This window comes from Geotrypetes seraphini, chromosome 2 (genome assembly GCF_902459505.1).
Source record: "Geotrypetes seraphini chromosome 2, aGeoSer1.1, whole genome shotgun sequence".
Taxonomy (NCBI): Eukaryota; Metazoa; Chordata; class Amphibia; order Gymnophiona; family Dermophiidae; genus Geotrypetes; species Geotrypetes seraphini.
In genome coordinates this window covers 485,577,212-485,593,908 of record NC_047085.1, presented here as the reverse complement: position 1 = coordinate 485,593,908, position 16,697 = coordinate 485,577,212, and the positions used below count along the sequence as shown (strand labels likewise).

The window sequence follows — 16,697 nt, the reverse complement described above, 5'->3', positions numbered from 1 at the left end:
TTCTGTTCTTGGGCCTGTCTTTTTAACATTTTTATAAGCGATATTGCTGAAGGGCTGTCAGGTAAGATTTGCTTTTTTGTGGATGATACCAAAATCTGTAATAGAGTAGACAGCCTGGATGGTGTGAATAACATGAAGAAAGACCTAATGAAACTTGAAGAATGGTCTGAAATTTGGCAGCTAAAATTTAATGCTAAGAAATTCAAGGTCATGCATTTGGGCTGCAAAAACCCAAAGAAACGGTACAGTTTAGGAGTGAAGAACTTATGTGCCTGACCGAATAGCCAAACAGGTTGAACAGGTGATGGTGAAAGCTAGAAGGATGCTAGGTTGCATAGGGGGAGGTATGGTCAGTAGGAAAAAGAAGGTATTGATGCCACTGTATAAGACTCTGGTGAGATCTCATTTAGAATATTGTGTATAATTCTGGAGGCCCCACTTTCAAAAATGTATAAAAAGGATGGAGTCAGTCCAGAGGAAGGCTACTAAAATGGTGTGTTGTCTTTGTGATAAGGCGTATGGGGACAGACTTAAAGATCTCAATCTGTAGACTTTGGAAGAAAGCAGGCGAGGGGAGATATGATAGAGACGTTTAAATAACTACGTAATATAAATGTGCATGAGTCGAATCTCTTTCATTCGAAAGGAAACTCTGCAATGAGAGGGTATAGGATGAAGTTAAAAGGCTTCGGAGTTATCTGAGGAAATACTTTTTTACGGAAAGGGTGGTAGATGTGTGGAACAGTCTCCCAGAAGAGGTGGTGGAAATAGAGACTATGTCTAATTTCAAGAAAGCCTGGGATAGTCATGTGAGATCTCTTAGAGGAAGAAATAATGGTTACTGCAGATGGGCAGACTAGATGGGCTATTTGGCCTTTATCTGCCATCATGTTTTTCTGTTTCTATCCACAAAATTTAAAGCACTAGCTGGCTATGTTTGGGGGTCAAATCGGGCTGCATAAATAGTTGGTCTATCTTTGACCGCTATAAACTTAGGTAGCCAGTGCTTAATATCAAATTAGCTGGCTAGGTTTCTAATGGCCAAAAGTAGACTGGATATTCAATGCCAGTCACTGCAAATGGCTCGACATTGAATATCCAAACACAGCGCCAATCATGGTTAGTCAGCCTGGCTAACTCTTGCAGTCTGAATATCAGGCTCTAAGAGATTCTTAATTGAAATGGAAATATGTCTAAAAACCTGCCTAAATCAGCACTTTATCAAAAAGACAGGTCGTCCAAGTGCTGATAATCGAAACATGTATTTACATATCTAAAAGTAGCTTAGGCCTTTTACTGCTGCTGTATACCCAGATGAAAGGGGTGTTTTTCAAGGAGTGGTTAGGGCTGGAGGTGGTCGGGACGTGGGCCGACCTAGACTTAGTCGTCTTGCAGCGATAATTGAAAGTTTAATGAGACTGTAGATGGAACTTATATGTTGTGACTTAGGCAATCTAAAAACAGGTTTAAGTGCCCAGAAGGTATCCAAAGTGACCAAATAACTACTGCAGGGACAAAGTACAGACTCCTACACACTCCCCCAGTGATCACTGACCTCCCCCCCTCCACCACCATAAAAATCAGAATAAAAAAGTACATACCTGCCTCCAGAACATCAGCACCTGGTATAGGAAAGCCTAGTAGAGCTACACAGAGGTGGCATAAGTAGTCTGGGTTGTGGGCTAGTGAACCATAGAGAGGAGGACCCAGGCCCAAAAGCTACTCAGCACTGCATTCATGGTGAAAAATGTGCACCCACCAAAACACTATTGTACTGTCATATAGGTGACACCTGCAGCCATAAGGGCTATTGGAGTGATAGGTGGGTATAGTAGGTTTAGGGGGGCTCACAATGACCTATAGGGGAGTTGTGGTGAGATATTTATGTGGCACCCTTTTTGTGAAGTTCACAGCAGTGCCCTGCAAGGTGCCCCACTACTCTGTTGCCATGTCTGGGTGTCCAGTCCATCACTTTGCTGGCCCCTCCCACGTCCAAAAGGTCTTGTTCTTGGCGTTTTTGACTTGGATGATTTTTTTGGATGAGAATGAGGTATAAAGATAGATGACTTAGCGGTCTGGACAATTAAATGGCTGGATGTAGTAGACAATTCTCAAAAAAAATAAATAAATAAATAAATATATATATATATATATTTTGGACATATTTTTCGAGAATGGTCTTTGGATGCTGCTGACCTTGGATGACCAGCGACTTAGGCCCAAAACAGGTTTAGACTTTTTTTTTTTATTATGCCGCTCCACATTTCTAGAATACCAATTATGAGAAAAGTTCTCGGCCCAATCAAGAAGGAAATGAGGTGGAGCCATGAAACTTACAAGAATAATCCACATTCACCCCTATGTTCAACACATTTGGCACATCGGCCCTGATTCTCCAAAAGTGCGTCCCGATTTTAGGCAGCTGTAGGCGTCCTACAGCTGTCTAATCAGCCAATCGGGATGCACGTTTTTTAAAAAAAAAATGCTCCCCAGGCAGGCCTGAAGGCGCCTCCGGGAGCCTAGGGAGACCCGCAAGACACCTAAGCTCGCCTAAGGTGAACCTAGGCGGCCCTATGCGTCTCCCTAGTAGAGGATGAAACGCTTACAATGTAGGCCAGCAAAATGCTGGTCTACATTGTAAGTAGACGCAGCCGCTATACTTATTGCGTCAAGGGATCTCTCTGCCGCTATAAGTATAGCGGGCCGCGGCCTGTCCGATCGGATGCCCCCCCCTCCGACACTACCGACCGCCCCCCCCGACACTACCAACCGCCCCCCCCCCGACATTACCGATCTCCCTCCCACCCCGACACTACCGATCGCAGGCAGGAGGGTGCCCAATCCCTCCTGCCCGAAGACGCACCCCCCCCGGCGCTAACAACCCCCAAACTAACCTGTTCTTCAGGCCAGACGGTTCTTGCCCGTCCAGCTGGTAGGCCCGCCTCGTCGAAATGAGGCGGGCTCGCCCCTTCCCGGCCCATCCCGCCGAAGCCTAAGGCCTGATTGGCATAGGCTCTAGAAGCCTGGACCAATCAGGCCTTAGGCATAGCGGGTCCGCCCATCCCCACTTAATCTAAGGCCTGATTGGCCAATCAGACCTTAGATTAAGTGGGGATGGGCGGACCCGCTATGCCTAAGGCCTGATTGGTCCAGGCTTCTAGAGCCTGGGCCAATCAGGCCTTAGGCTTCGGCGGGATGGGCCGGGAAGGGGCGAGCCCGCCTCATTTCGACGAGGCGGGCCTACCAGCTGGACGGGCAATCAGGCCTTAGGCTTCAGATCCATCTGACCCTGATCCATATCCTCTTGAGGCAGAGTCTGTCGATTCCAGATTTGAAATCTTTCTCCTTTTGATATCGAGCCTCTTTTAAACTCTTTCTCTTCTTCCCACACATTTCATTTTTCCCTTTTTTTGTTCTCGATCCCATTGGTTCTGTCTATCTGTACTTAATTTGTGAGTTTGATTATAATATGTTGGTAAGTCCTAATCTTTGTAATGATTGTATTCCTGTATATTGCTTAGAAGTCTAATTAAGCGATTTAATCAAATATTTTTTTTTTTTGTTTTATAAATCTTTATTCATTTTCTTATGTTACAACAAGTGTTTCAAATAAATTCATTATAAACTTGAATAATCACACTTGATTAACTTACAGATTAATATCAAATTTAAAATTTCTTTAGAAAATCAATATTTTATAAAGTTATAATATTATGTAAGAAATCTAAATTAATATAATTATTATTGAATATAATAATCTCCCCTCCCTCTCTCCCTCCCTATCAATATTGAATGAGAAATCTTTATTCATTTTCATATGTTACATCAACAATATAAATTCATACTAATATTTCAGAAAACTAAATTTATATAATTCTTAGTTAATGTAATAATATCCCATCCCCTCCCCCCTCCCTTCTATTCAGTAATACATGAATAAAATTTTTAAATGTTATTTTATCCATATTTCATATTATAAATCTAGTATTAATATATTATATAATATTTAGAGATATGATCTCTTTTTCTTCTAATCAAATTCTATACATGGGAAAATTAATCATTCTTTACAATATTCAGTTAATGGTCTCCATATTTTTTGAAATTTATCTACATGTCCTTTTTGTGTTGCTATAGTGAGCTCCATTTTGTATATATGACATACAGAATTCCACCAGAATGTATAATTTAATCTGTCATGTTTTTTCCAATTGAATGTGATTTGTTGTATTGCTATTCCAGTTAAAATAAAAAGAAGTTTGTTATTACTTGATGATATTTGACTTTTTGCTCTCATAGTTGTTCCAAATAATATGGTATCATATGTCAAGGCTACCGGATTGTCTAACATCCTATTTATTTGGGGCCAGATTGATTTCTAGAATGTTAAGATGAATGGACAATAGAATAAAAGATGATCTAATGTCCCAATTTCAACATGACAGTGCCAGCATCTATTTGACCTAGAGCTATCTATTTTTTGTAATCGAACAGGGGTCCAGAAAGCTCTATGTAAAAGAAAAAACCAAGTTTGTCTCATAGATGCTGATACCGTACATTTTAGCCTCCAAGACCAAAGTCGTGGCCATTGAGATGCACTAATTTGGTGCTTTATCTCAATGCTCCAAATGTCTCTAAGACCATTTTTTGGTTTTTTATTTATATATTCGGATATTAATTTATACCACTGTGCAGCTTCATGACCTGTTGAATTAATCTGGAAACACAGGAATTCCAAACTGTGATAATTAGTAAGATTTTTCCATTCAGGGAACCCTACCTGAATGGATTGCTTCAATTGCAACCATTTAAAATATTGTGTTTTTTTAAGATCAAATTTATGTTGCAATTGTGAAAACTCCAGCAACTTTCCATTTTTTATTATATCATCTAAAATACGAATACCTGCTGTCATCCAGTTTTTCCAGATTATTTTGAAACCGCCTATTTTGATCTTGGGGTTTAACCAAATCGTTTGAGTTGTTGATTTACTAATTGGAATAGGAGTTAGATTACTTATATACATATCTTAAAGTTTTCCATGTATCCATGAATATTTTATGTTCTTTGTATAGCCTTGGCATTTTGATACTAACTATATGACTGAGACGTAAAGGAAACATGAGTCTCCATTCAAGCCAGAACCAATCTGGAATATTATCAGTGGGCTCTGGGAGGATCCAATACATACCTTGACGTAAAATATAGGCTTGATGATACCTATAGAAGTTGGGAAAATTAGATTGGCTAATATTTTTTTTTTTTAATATTTATTACTTTTAAAATTTTTTCCAAGAAACCTCTTGTACAGAATATTGAAAATAAGAAAAATAACATATTTTGAACAAAACAGAATCTCAATTAGGCAATAACATTCTTAATCAATACTATTAATCCCATAATATGGATCCAAGAATGCCAGTGAGTGAGTGCTAATGAAATTAAGTCATATTATTAGCAAGAAAAGCAAACATTTGACTGTAGTAGAGGAGTCTACCTAATTACTTTACTATTGAGGTTATTTCATTTACCCCTTCCAGGCGTTTCGTAGAGAGGAACCCTGTTAGTTGAGAAAGGTCAAAGAATACATATGTATTGGATCTATATTTAACAATACTTTTACAGGGATATCGTAATAAAAAAAGACCTCCCATCATTGTTACCCCTTGTTTAAGGAGCAGGAATTGTCGTCTACGTTTTTGGGTGTCCATAGTCACGTCCGGGAACATCTGTATCTTTAGTCCCAAAAATTCTTTATGTCTTCTTTAAAAGATTTAATCAAATTTTAAATAAAACTTGAAACTTGTCTGTCCCCAATGATTTGTTGACATTGCTTGCTCTGAGTACTTGAAAAATTGTGACTGAAGTAGTTTATTGGAAGAATGTTTGAATTTCGCTCCTCATGAGTTTCTAATTTTAGAAAGCTGGTATATACAGGTCTAAAATTCAAATATGTGCATTTGGCAAGGGGCCATAATCTGGGTGGGCTGAAAATATGCATATGCATTCTCCTATTTCCAGAAGTGGAATGCAAGCTTATGTTGTGACATGCCTCAAGGTTACTCACAGTTGTAGCTCAGTGCAAGTCTAGCGTTCCAAGAGACAGGATGTCAGGAAAGTCCTCGTGCAAATCAAGTAAGAAACTGCTAGATTTGGAGAACCGTTTAGTGATAAAATTTCTCACAAAAGAAGGGAAAAAGCCAAAGGAGATCCATGAACGCATGACTGCAGTTTATGGTGAGTCTGCCCCATCATCCTACAAAGTAAAATTTTGGAGCAAGCAGTTTAAGTGGCATAGAGAGTCCATTGAAGATGACCCTCACACTGGACAAAGAAATGTGCAAAAAAGTCTGTATCTGTTTGTGTTTCTCTGTTGAAAGGGGAGTCTGTAGAAAGCTACACTAGTTAACAAGCATTTTGCTACTCGGGTTCTGTCACCTGTACAAGGGCCACATGCTGACACTAAATCTAAAAACTGTTTTTGTCTATCACATCCTGTTTTTAAGTTATGCGTCAGTTTGTGTTTATATAATTTTCGTCAATAATGCTACCGTGAAGCGTTGGTATTTTACTGTTTCTGTACATGATCCCCTTGTCTGTTTGAATTCTGATTTTCATGGGCTTTAGATGGATGGAAACTGTATTGTTTGGATTTATTCCATTAGATGTGTCAACACATTTCACAAGACTCTACAGTGACTTACATAGGAACAACATTCAGCATAAAGGGATCCTTCACATGCTCATCTTCTAATGTGGTATATATCAGTGGTTCCCAATCCTGTCCTGGAGGACCACCAGGCCAATCAGGTTTTCAGGCTAGCCCTAATGAATATGCATGAGAGAGATTTGCATATCATGAAAGTGACAGGCATGCAAATATGTTCCATGCATATTCATTAAGGCTAGCCTGAAAACCCAACTGGCCTGGTGGTCCTCCAGGACAGGGTTGGGAACCACTGGTATATATCATTCAATGCAAACATATGCTATCTGTGTACTGTAGATTGATCCTAGTCTTTAGCAACTGGCTTGTTTCTCAAATGTAGCATCCCCCTCTTTACAATTTTTGCATTGAATGATATATACCACATTAGAAGATGAGCATGTGGAGTCTTGTGAAATGGTAATGTGTTTCAGCACCTAAGAAGTATGTTTAGTTTCGAGAAAAGTAAAGTCAAAATCAAAGAAGGTGTTTTTATTGGATTCAAAATCTGTGAACTGATCCTTGATGATGCGTTCAAACAGAAGCTGAACCCAGCTAAATCAGCAGCATGGGAAGCATTCATGCTGGTTGTTCAGAATTTTCTTGGTAATCACAGATCAGAGAATTATGCTGAGCTTGTGGAGAACATGCCTGCAGCATATCAGCTAATGGGTGCCAGAGTGTCACTTAAATGCACTGCTTCCATTCTTGGTGATGTCAGCGATGAGCATGGGGAAAGATTTCATCAAGATAGCAAGGTGATGGAAAGGAGATATCAGGGAAAGTTCAATTCCAGTATGATGGGAGACTATTGCCGGTTCTTGCAAAGAGAGACAAATGTATAGTACAAGTGTACAATCAAGTGTCTCAAACATTTCTGAACATGCTGCCATCACTTTTGTGTGAGTTAAGAGAGGTATAAATATATGCTGTAACGTCTCCTTATTTGTTTTCAGAGTAAACTCCTTAACACAAGTTTGGTGGGATACAGTTCATACTCGCAATATTGTGCCGATATGGCAAACTGTCTAGAAAAATCAGGAACGTGTATCTCAGAAACCTGATGTGCTAGTTGAATTTCAATTACAGATCTGAAATCGGCACCATTAAATTAACTAAGGACACTTTTTAAGCTCTCAGTAGCAAAGAAAAACTTTTTTGTGTGTTGACCAGTGCTATCAGTGAAGACAAAACACAGATGAGACAGGTGTGAAATATTTTAAGAGAGTTGAATTCGCTTATGCTTTGTGGTAGTCCATGAGGGAAAGAGAGGGAAATCCTCTCCATTAAAACCCTTTCAACTTAGGTGGAGGCACCGGGGATCGGATTCTACCAACAGCACTGGTATCGTTGGCCGCCTAAAAACAGCCGCCAATCGCATGTCAATCACGCAGCGGCACCGTTTTTAGAATCGTGGCTACGTGAAAGGTAGACGCCAGAAATGTAGACCAGGGTTTTAAAGGCCTACATATCCAGCGCCTACCTTTCATGAGAATTACGCCTATGGAGGCACTTTGAGATGCCTGATACAGTTTCTGGTATTAACCATGCCTATGGTGGTGTTAGGTGTCATAAAGCGCCTATATAGGTGGGATAAGGGCGGCCTTATTGGAGGTGTTTTTAGGCACCTCCATTTTTTTTATAATGATGTTTTTTAATTGGTTTTTAATAGGTATGGCCAATTTGTGCGCCGATTAAACCAATTAAAACCAATTCAGTTAGGCGGCAGTAGGGCACCTACCATCGCCTAACTTCGGGCACAGTTTTTAGAATCGGGTCCTAGGCACCATATATGTAGAGGTCCAATGGAGCTCTACCTTTCAGGCTGGCCCCTCAAATCTAAGGACGTTCTTGAGAGGGAATTACACAAATCCTCCTGTGCAGATCCTGAAACCCAGAAATGGTTGAGGGACTGAGTTTTGAAAGACTAGTCTTGTGGATTATCTCTGCAGGCTTATACCTATCAGTATTCCATGACCGCCAGGCAAGCTACAGCTGGAATGATTTCAGTTGTACTGAGGGCAATTATATCTCAAAAGCCCTTCCATTCAGCCACAGTAAACATAACTAGCAAGAAACTCAAACAGAGAAAGTAGTCCAGGTACCACAACAGCTGATGCAAGATGTTTATTGATCTGAAACAAGCTTCTGACAACACATCATGACTTGGAAGTTTGGGGAGTTTTGCTATTTTTCAAACTGAAGTTTCTACCTAAATTCCGCATTCTTAACCCGTGGGCATTGCTGTGGAACATTAATTTACTTGTCATAACATTTTGAAGCTACAGGAAAGAAAACCCTCACACATGTCCCTATTGAGTTTTCTAGACATTGTAAATCACTTATAAGCAATATCTATTAACCACAGAAAAAAGTTTGAAACCAGAGGTTAGAGTATCCCTAAAATAATTTTCAGCTAATAATTTTCAAAAGGAGAAAAAGGGTAACTTCTTTTCCACTAGGTTTCAAGCGCAGGCGCCAACTTTTCAAAATCATTGGTGGCGCAAAACCCAATGGAAATGACCTCTCCCTGGACACAGTCAAAGGGTTTGTTCAATACTGAGGGTGTCCAAGCGCTCGGAGCACCTACAGAGCTGGCTCCTATGGTTTCCAGAGAAGATACAGACAGACCTTAATTTTCTCTGACTGGTCAGCTTCTTGTGCTGTGAATAACAGGTTTGTGATTCACTGATAAGTGTCACCAAACAAAAAAAAAGGCAGCTCAAAACCCCCCCAAAAAACATTAATTCAAGAAAGGATGGGCTTTTCTTATATTCATTTGTCACATTCCCTTGTTCAAGTGGACTGGTTAATCACAGAGGATTTAAACTGAATGCCCCTCTCACACAATTGCTTGATTGAGCAACATACTCTGTGCAAATACAATTATCTCAAGAGGTTGCGTTTAATAGGAAATGACAGAAAGCATGGCCAGGGATCCAGCTAGTCTTAGTCTGAAAGCTATTTTCTTCCAGAAACATTAAACCCTAATCTGGGGGAAGTCACTATCACCTAGATAACTTTCTGGTTTCTCTTAGAGAAACAGTTATCTTTTTAAGGACTGACACAAAAACGTTAGAATTCTAACAAAAATCCTATAACAGTTGTGCTGATGTCCTGAGCAGGACGCTCACTGGATGACAAAGCCTTTGGCCCGGGCTCTGAGTTTTTAGCACAAGTTCTAAGGCAAGTTTGTCTGTTTAGTCCTGGTTTGTCCAATAATATAATATATTTCCGCCCCCTTCTCCTATTGTTTTAAAGGCTTGAGTTTGTCCGTTTAGTCCTGGTTTGTCCAATAATTTAATATATATATGTTTTACAATGCAGACATGTCTGTCTTCCTGTAATTTTTAAATTTTTTGTTCAACGCTTTGTACTGCTGGATAAGCGTTTAATCAAATACTTTGAATAAACAATAAGTTACTTGTCTGAAAAATTCAGGGCAAATTACATACAAATGCTTGAGGTGCTATTAAAAAAACAGAGAAAAACTATTCACAATCTTTAGGCACTACACAAATCAAGCTTTATATATAGCTTTTTAGAAAACTTCCATTTTTGCATACTGTGCCAGTGTAGGTTTACCATATGGCTCCAGAAAAAAGAGGACGGATTAAGACATCCGGGTTTTACTTCCATTGAAAGCAATGGAAGTAAATCCCGGAGCTTTTTCTGGAGCCATATGGTAACCCTAGCATTAGGTGATGTTTTTTTGACAACATACCATTCAGAAACTGAGATTGATATTGGCCTCTGTTTATTTGAATCATTGCATTTAAATCCCTGTGTAAGAGCTGCTATATCTTTGCTGTGAACCTTATCCTAGTGTACCTTGAGGACATCATTGGAAGCCACATTTTTTTTTCTCTCCAATTACTCTCAAAATGGAATACCATGACAGATAAGAACTAGGTGACCCTCTGTTCACCTGCTGCTCCCAAACCTGTTCTGTGGCTCTGCTGCCTTCATGTTGAACAGAGATCCAACCTGAACAGATGTGGACAGCAGCAAAGCTTAACGCTCAAAAAACATTGTGCCGATATGCTGTTGGAGGTCTTGGTTATGGCTTTTCTCAAACATATAGAAGATTTTCCGACCCTGTATCACACATTTCAAGCAACACTAAGAGCTAGATGACAATGAATCTGCTACAAACCATAAGGCCGATGTGCACATTAAACTGACATATTCTTTACATGATTCTGATCTACAGCCAGCAAAATCACAGACCTGCAAAAAGGGCCAAACAGCTGGAAAGATTTAGCCCGAGGCATATTTTGCTGTGCTGGAAATTTTTAAAAAAATATTTGGTTCTTTTCATAGAGGGGATACCTGCCTCTGTCCTATGGAGACTGTACATACACTTCTCCCTCCATATCCGCGGTTTCCATATCTGCGGATTTGCTTATTCACGATTTTTTGGCTCCTGATTCTGCCCCCCAATTTTCATCACTGAACCCGGCATTTCACATTGGAAATCACTGCTCCCGGTGGTTCCTGAAGGAAATCGCTGCTCCTGGCATTGTATGGAACAAATCGCAGGTTGGCTTATTCACGGTTTATTATGTTTTTCAGATCTATTTTACCAAAAAACCGCAAATAACATGCAAAACGTTATTTGCGGTTTTTCAGTATTCATGACTATGTTCTTCCCGCATCCCCTGCGAATACAGAGGGAGAAGTATACTTTTCTCCCGCCCTTACTCCTTTCGGAGTTTGCAGAAGAGAAGCCTACACATTTAGGAAGGTTTTGCTGTACTACAGCCCTCAGCAGTTTTCTTTGTCGACAATTTAAGTTTTCTCCGCCAGAGTATTCTTGTTGCAGGTTTTTTTTTTTTTTACTCATTTCATTTGTACACAGTGCCACTTGCCTATGAAAAGCGGGACAGCACATTATCCCTTTTCGGGCGCGTGGAACTCAAACCCATTGATCAGGTTTATCAAGTTCTGGTTTCTCAGCCTGATATATATATATATATTAGCTTGGATTGCAAAAACATTATTAACATAAACGGCACAGTCCTTTGGTGATTGCTTTTGTCGCAGCAGGACTAAGCACAGAGTGGAACGAGACTGCCTGGCTTGCAGGCCTTACATAAACTCAGGATGTGAAGTGTATTTTTCTGTAGGGAAACTCTAAAGCTTAACAAATGCTACGTGGTAAGTTTTCTTTCCAGAACTAATACAGAATATATCAGCTTTTGGAAAGGTACCCATTATTTGTTACAAAAGTCACGGTAAGTTCGAGCGCAAACATCCTTTTTTGTTTTCGATGATCAGAAGGCACTGCATAATTGCAACCACAGTATAAACAGATTTCTCCCCTACAATATTTTAACACTAAAATCAGTTATCTTCCTAAGTCAGTTTTATTTGCAATGTCTTGTTGCAGGTTTGGATGATCTAATTGTCCTCCAGCATTCTTGTGTTGTACTATGGAATGATACACTTTCTTCCATGGACTGAGCTGACAGATGTGTTCCCATTAAGACTAAAAAACTCTACATAACCCTGTATGTATGTTTCCCCTCCCCCTCTATGATGCATACACTTTATTAGAAATGTCATTATAACCCACACGCCTCCCTTTCCTCCCTCCCCTAACTTCTTTTTTATTTCTCTCCTCTCAACTTTGGGATGGGTCTGTTTTGTTGATATGCAGTGTAACTTGTTCTCTCATAGTTCCATAGTTAAGGGTTCTGGTAGAAACTTTGGTTTTAAAGCTGGGCTGTCCATTGTCCACTGGGCGCTGGACTTCAGTACAGAATGACGGCTTAACATTAAATGAAGGGTTCTTTCCAGGAGAAGCTGTTGTAAGATGAACGCTTGCCCCAGCTGTGCAGGTTTCGCTCACACGGAAGAAGACATTTGAGGGGCTCATGGACCCCCTTCCGCTTACTCTAGATGCTGACATGAACACAGTTCCACTAACATTATCATTAAACTTCCTAAAAAAGCCTGATGCTGGCTTTGGAACAACGGGCCTTCCCACATTTAGTAAGACCGGTTTGCCAATAGTGGGTTTATTAATTTCTGTCTGGAGCACTGAGATTTCACATGGTGTAGCACCTTTAACACTTCGATCACTTTCATCACATCCATAGGTCTCTCCTTCTTCAGGAACATAATCTTCAAGATCTTCTAGAGTAAGCACTTTTCCTTTATATGTCAAAATTTTTTTCTCTCTATTTCCAATGTCGTCAGTTTCTAGTTCCACTGGTTCCTCAGTTAGGAAGCTTTCTACCTCTGAAGTTGTGTCTTGTATAGGATCTGCTATTTCCTCTTCTGCAGTCCAAAGTGTAACCACATCTTCAATAGCTTCCTGAATCTTAGAACAGATTGGTGAGGAAGTACAACTGTCTCCGTCTTCATCAACTGCTTCAACACTAAAAACAAGAGGCTCATCTGTTCCAGCAAGAGGTGAGGAAGAAGCCTCTGCCAAATTAATTCTGGTAATTGATTGAGTGTTCTGCTTTTCTCCAGCTCCACAGTCCAAAATGGAATTGCCTTCTACCTCTTCAGACCCACACTGATAGTCTTCATGGCTTACTGTGGGCCCCTCTTGGGGCAAATGTTCATATTCAAGAGTTGGGATGTCAGCAGTGGGAAGACTACTGGATGAAAGAGAGTTTGGCTCTTCCACTAACTTGTTGTTGGAGTTATTAGCATTTGGGTTCTCTTCAGATGAATGCCTGGGCCTCTGGTCAGGAAGACTGAATGTCAAAGTTTCCAAGTCATCTTTGTCAGGCTTTACAGGAGAAGCGCTTCTTTTCCTTGGAAGGTCGGATGTTGGTGATTTTTTCACCTGGAATTCAATTATTTCTTCTACTTCAATCCATTTAGGTTTCTGTTCTTCAACATTGGTTTCTGTGCTAACAGAACTAGCTGTTGCACCTCTCACACTCTCTGATTCTGTCACAAAAAGTGTTGGAACAACTTTCTTCCTTGCCTCCTGCTCACGTCTCAATGCGGGTTGCTTTCCTCTTGTCACATAAAATGACTCTGCTATAGACAGATCCGATCTTGGAGACCGAGATGGAGAGTGACTGGAAGAAAGACGTGATGGTGACATCCTACTCTTCATCCTTGGACTCTTTACCACAGTTGTTATGGTCTCCTCTCTAGTGATGAAAATGTTTGAAATAAAATTTGAATGAAAACATAGCTTGCTTGGGTCTACAGTCCACACATGTCAATGTTGACAATTGCAGCTGGAATTAGTTTTGCAAGCAATTCAAGCTGTGATCACTTAAAATACAAAATTTGTGGATTATTTGGTATGCACATGTCTGTCTATTGACACAACATACATTTAAACAAACACTAACACCCAGGATAAGTAAACACATGCATAAATAAACACTCTTCTTTTTGAAAACGGATCTACCCAACAACTCTTCAACATAAGACTATTATTTTTTTGAATCCTAATTATAATAATCCCTTGAGTGCCTTAAGACACAGAGGGTCATGCATCCACTGAAATATTTTAGGATGATCCAATGCCAAGTTTCAGGATCCTTCAAAGTGCCAAGAACCCATTGAAAGTCAAAGACTCTTGATCAAAATGGATTGCTTATGTTCAAATAAAGAACTGGTTTGGAAATATCTGAAATATGCTGCTTGTTGCATTGCTATGCTGCTTATTAATAGTCAATTTATAAAACTATATGTTTGGGTTTTACCCCCTTCATAGTTTTTACAGTGTTATGTGCCAAAAGCAGTACGTACACTTATTTTTCTGCCCACTGTTTTCATATTAGTGAACTTGGAAGACTAGCGGGATAAATTAACTTGCGACCCTTTTTATCAAGCTGCGCTAGAGGTTGTTAGCGTGGGCAGCTGTAGGAATTACTCTGGTACTTAGACAAAAAAAATGAAGCAGATTCCAGGTTAAAGCATTGTTGGGTATAATTTTACCCTGTATTAAGCCCAGATTTAACATGGCACCTTTTGTTGATGTTCCCTCTACTTTGTATTGCAGGTCATACACTGATGTTACCATTAGAGCATGGCACCTGCTGATAGTTAATACGGGAGCACTTCCCACTTCCATTACATGCAATAGCCATTTATAAGGCCCAGATCCTAAAAGCAGCACCGTATGAAAAGCCACTGAAAAGTTCTCAGCCCAACCAAGAAGAGAATGATGTAGAGCCATGAAACTTCCAAGTTATTCCACTTTTCATTTCAATGCATCTAGCAAATGGGCACAAGTAGAGGGGAGGCAAGCTATTGTGACATCACCAATGAGGTTGGGTCTTAGGTATTGGTGAAATGAGGCATTATGACATCACAATACAAGGGGCCACTGAAAAGTTCTTAGCCCAACCAAGAAGAGAATGATGTGGAGCCAAGAAACTTACATGTTATTCCACACTTTTCTTGACACTTTTTGTTTTGTTTCATATCATTGAAATGAAAAGTGTCAAGAAAAAGGGTGAAATAACTTGTAAATGTCATGGCTCCATATCATTCTCTTTTTGTTTAGGTTGAGAACTTTTCAGCGGCCCCTTATAATTGGCAGGTGCCTGAAAAAAATGGAGTCGGTCACATGTCACTCAGATTATGGTGTTGTTTTTAGAATCATGGCCTCTGTCAAAGATAGGCACTGGAAATGTAGGACAGGCTTTTACAGACCTACGTTTCCAACACCTATCTTCGACATAGACTAACGCTTAGCAGCACTGAAAGTCAACCCACCCACACCTTTTGACATTTGACACCGCTAGGCATCTGCGTAGATGCGATTCTAGCGTCAAGTTTTATAAGCGCCTACTTTTTTTTTCCCTTTTAATTGTTTTTTAATAGCATGGTCAATTACCGAACCATTAATAGCCAATTAAAACAATTAACTTAAACGCCTTCCTAACGGTGCCGATTCCAGTGCACAGTAAGTATAACGTGCTTGCTGGCTAATGCTTCCATGCCACAATTTCTTATGGAAAATTATTGAAAATTTCAGCAACGCACAATTTAATGAACACAAACAAGGAAACTATCTCAAAACTCTTTAACGCAGTTGCGCGGTAGCCCATTTACATGCATTAACCACATATTAAGGGCTCATAAACACCCTTTAATAAAAAGGCTCCTAAATTAGGACAGCCCTTTTTCTGTCCTAAGTTAAGCAGATAATTAGATGGTGTTTATGCGGTTAAATGCCACTGAATATCAGTACATGGCCCAGTCAGCACTGGTTAACCAGGTAGGAGCACTGTTCTCTCTAAGCCAGGGCTGCCCAAGTCCGGTCCTCGAGATCTACTGGCAGGCCAGGTTTTCAGGATATCCATAATGAACATGCATGAGAGAGATTTGCATACCAAGAAGGCAGTGCAGGCAAATCTCTCTCAGGTATATTCACTGTGGATATCCTGAAAAGCTGGCCTGAAAGTAGATCTTGAGGACTGGACTTGGGCAGTCCTGCAAGTCTAAGCCAAGCAGGATTCCTCCATCTAAAGTCCTTCTAGTGGGGGTGCTTTTTACTTTAGTTGAGCTCTGATAGCACTACAGAGAGCCTATCTCTAATAATTGAAAACACAATGTTTATTTATTTATTGGGATTTATCAATCGCCTTTATGAAGAGATTCACCCAAGGCGGTGTAAAGCAAGTTTAATTCAATGTAAAACTTACAATTTTGTTAACGGCATAACAGTAGTAAAAAGACCAAATATATATATATATAGTAGATACAATAAATGACATGAAGTTAAAACCAGTAAATTAAAACTTAATAATAGAACTATCATTAAACACTTTCAAAAATACACTTATTAACAGCACTGAAATTCAAATGAGAGAGATATAATACATACTATAAGGGAGACTTAATATTACTACTACTACTATTAATTATTTCTATAGCACTACCAACACTTAGGCAGCATCTAATTAGCATAAATCAGAACATTTCAAACAACATAGCTATGATGCTAATCAGTGGCGTAGTGAGGCAGAGTGGTGCCAGGGGTGGTTGCACCCTTCCCCCA

The 16,697-nt window shown here is 39.8% G+C and overlaps 1 protein-coding gene across 16 annotated transcripts in view; it reads right to left on the bottom strand.

The window, feature by feature from the left end:
- OBSCN (obscurin, cytoskeletal calmodulin and titin-interacting RhoGEF) overlaps positions 1-16,697 on the bottom strand; it is a 762,040-nt gene that overhangs the window by 142,170 nt on the left and 603,173 nt on the right. For 3 of the 16 annotated variants that reach the window (XM_033931819.1, XM_033931820.1, XM_033931818.1), the window contains one exon: positions 8,819-13,827. The exons of the other annotated variants lie outside the window; for them this stretch is intronic. In XM_033931819.1, the coding sequence (XP_033787710.1) occupies positions 12,333-13,827 (1,495 nt within the window). In that variant the 3' untranslated portion in view covers positions 8,819-12,332. Of the gene's footprint in view, positions 1-8,818; positions 13,828-16,697 lie in introns of those variants that run through there. 16 annotated transcript variants of the gene reach the window in all.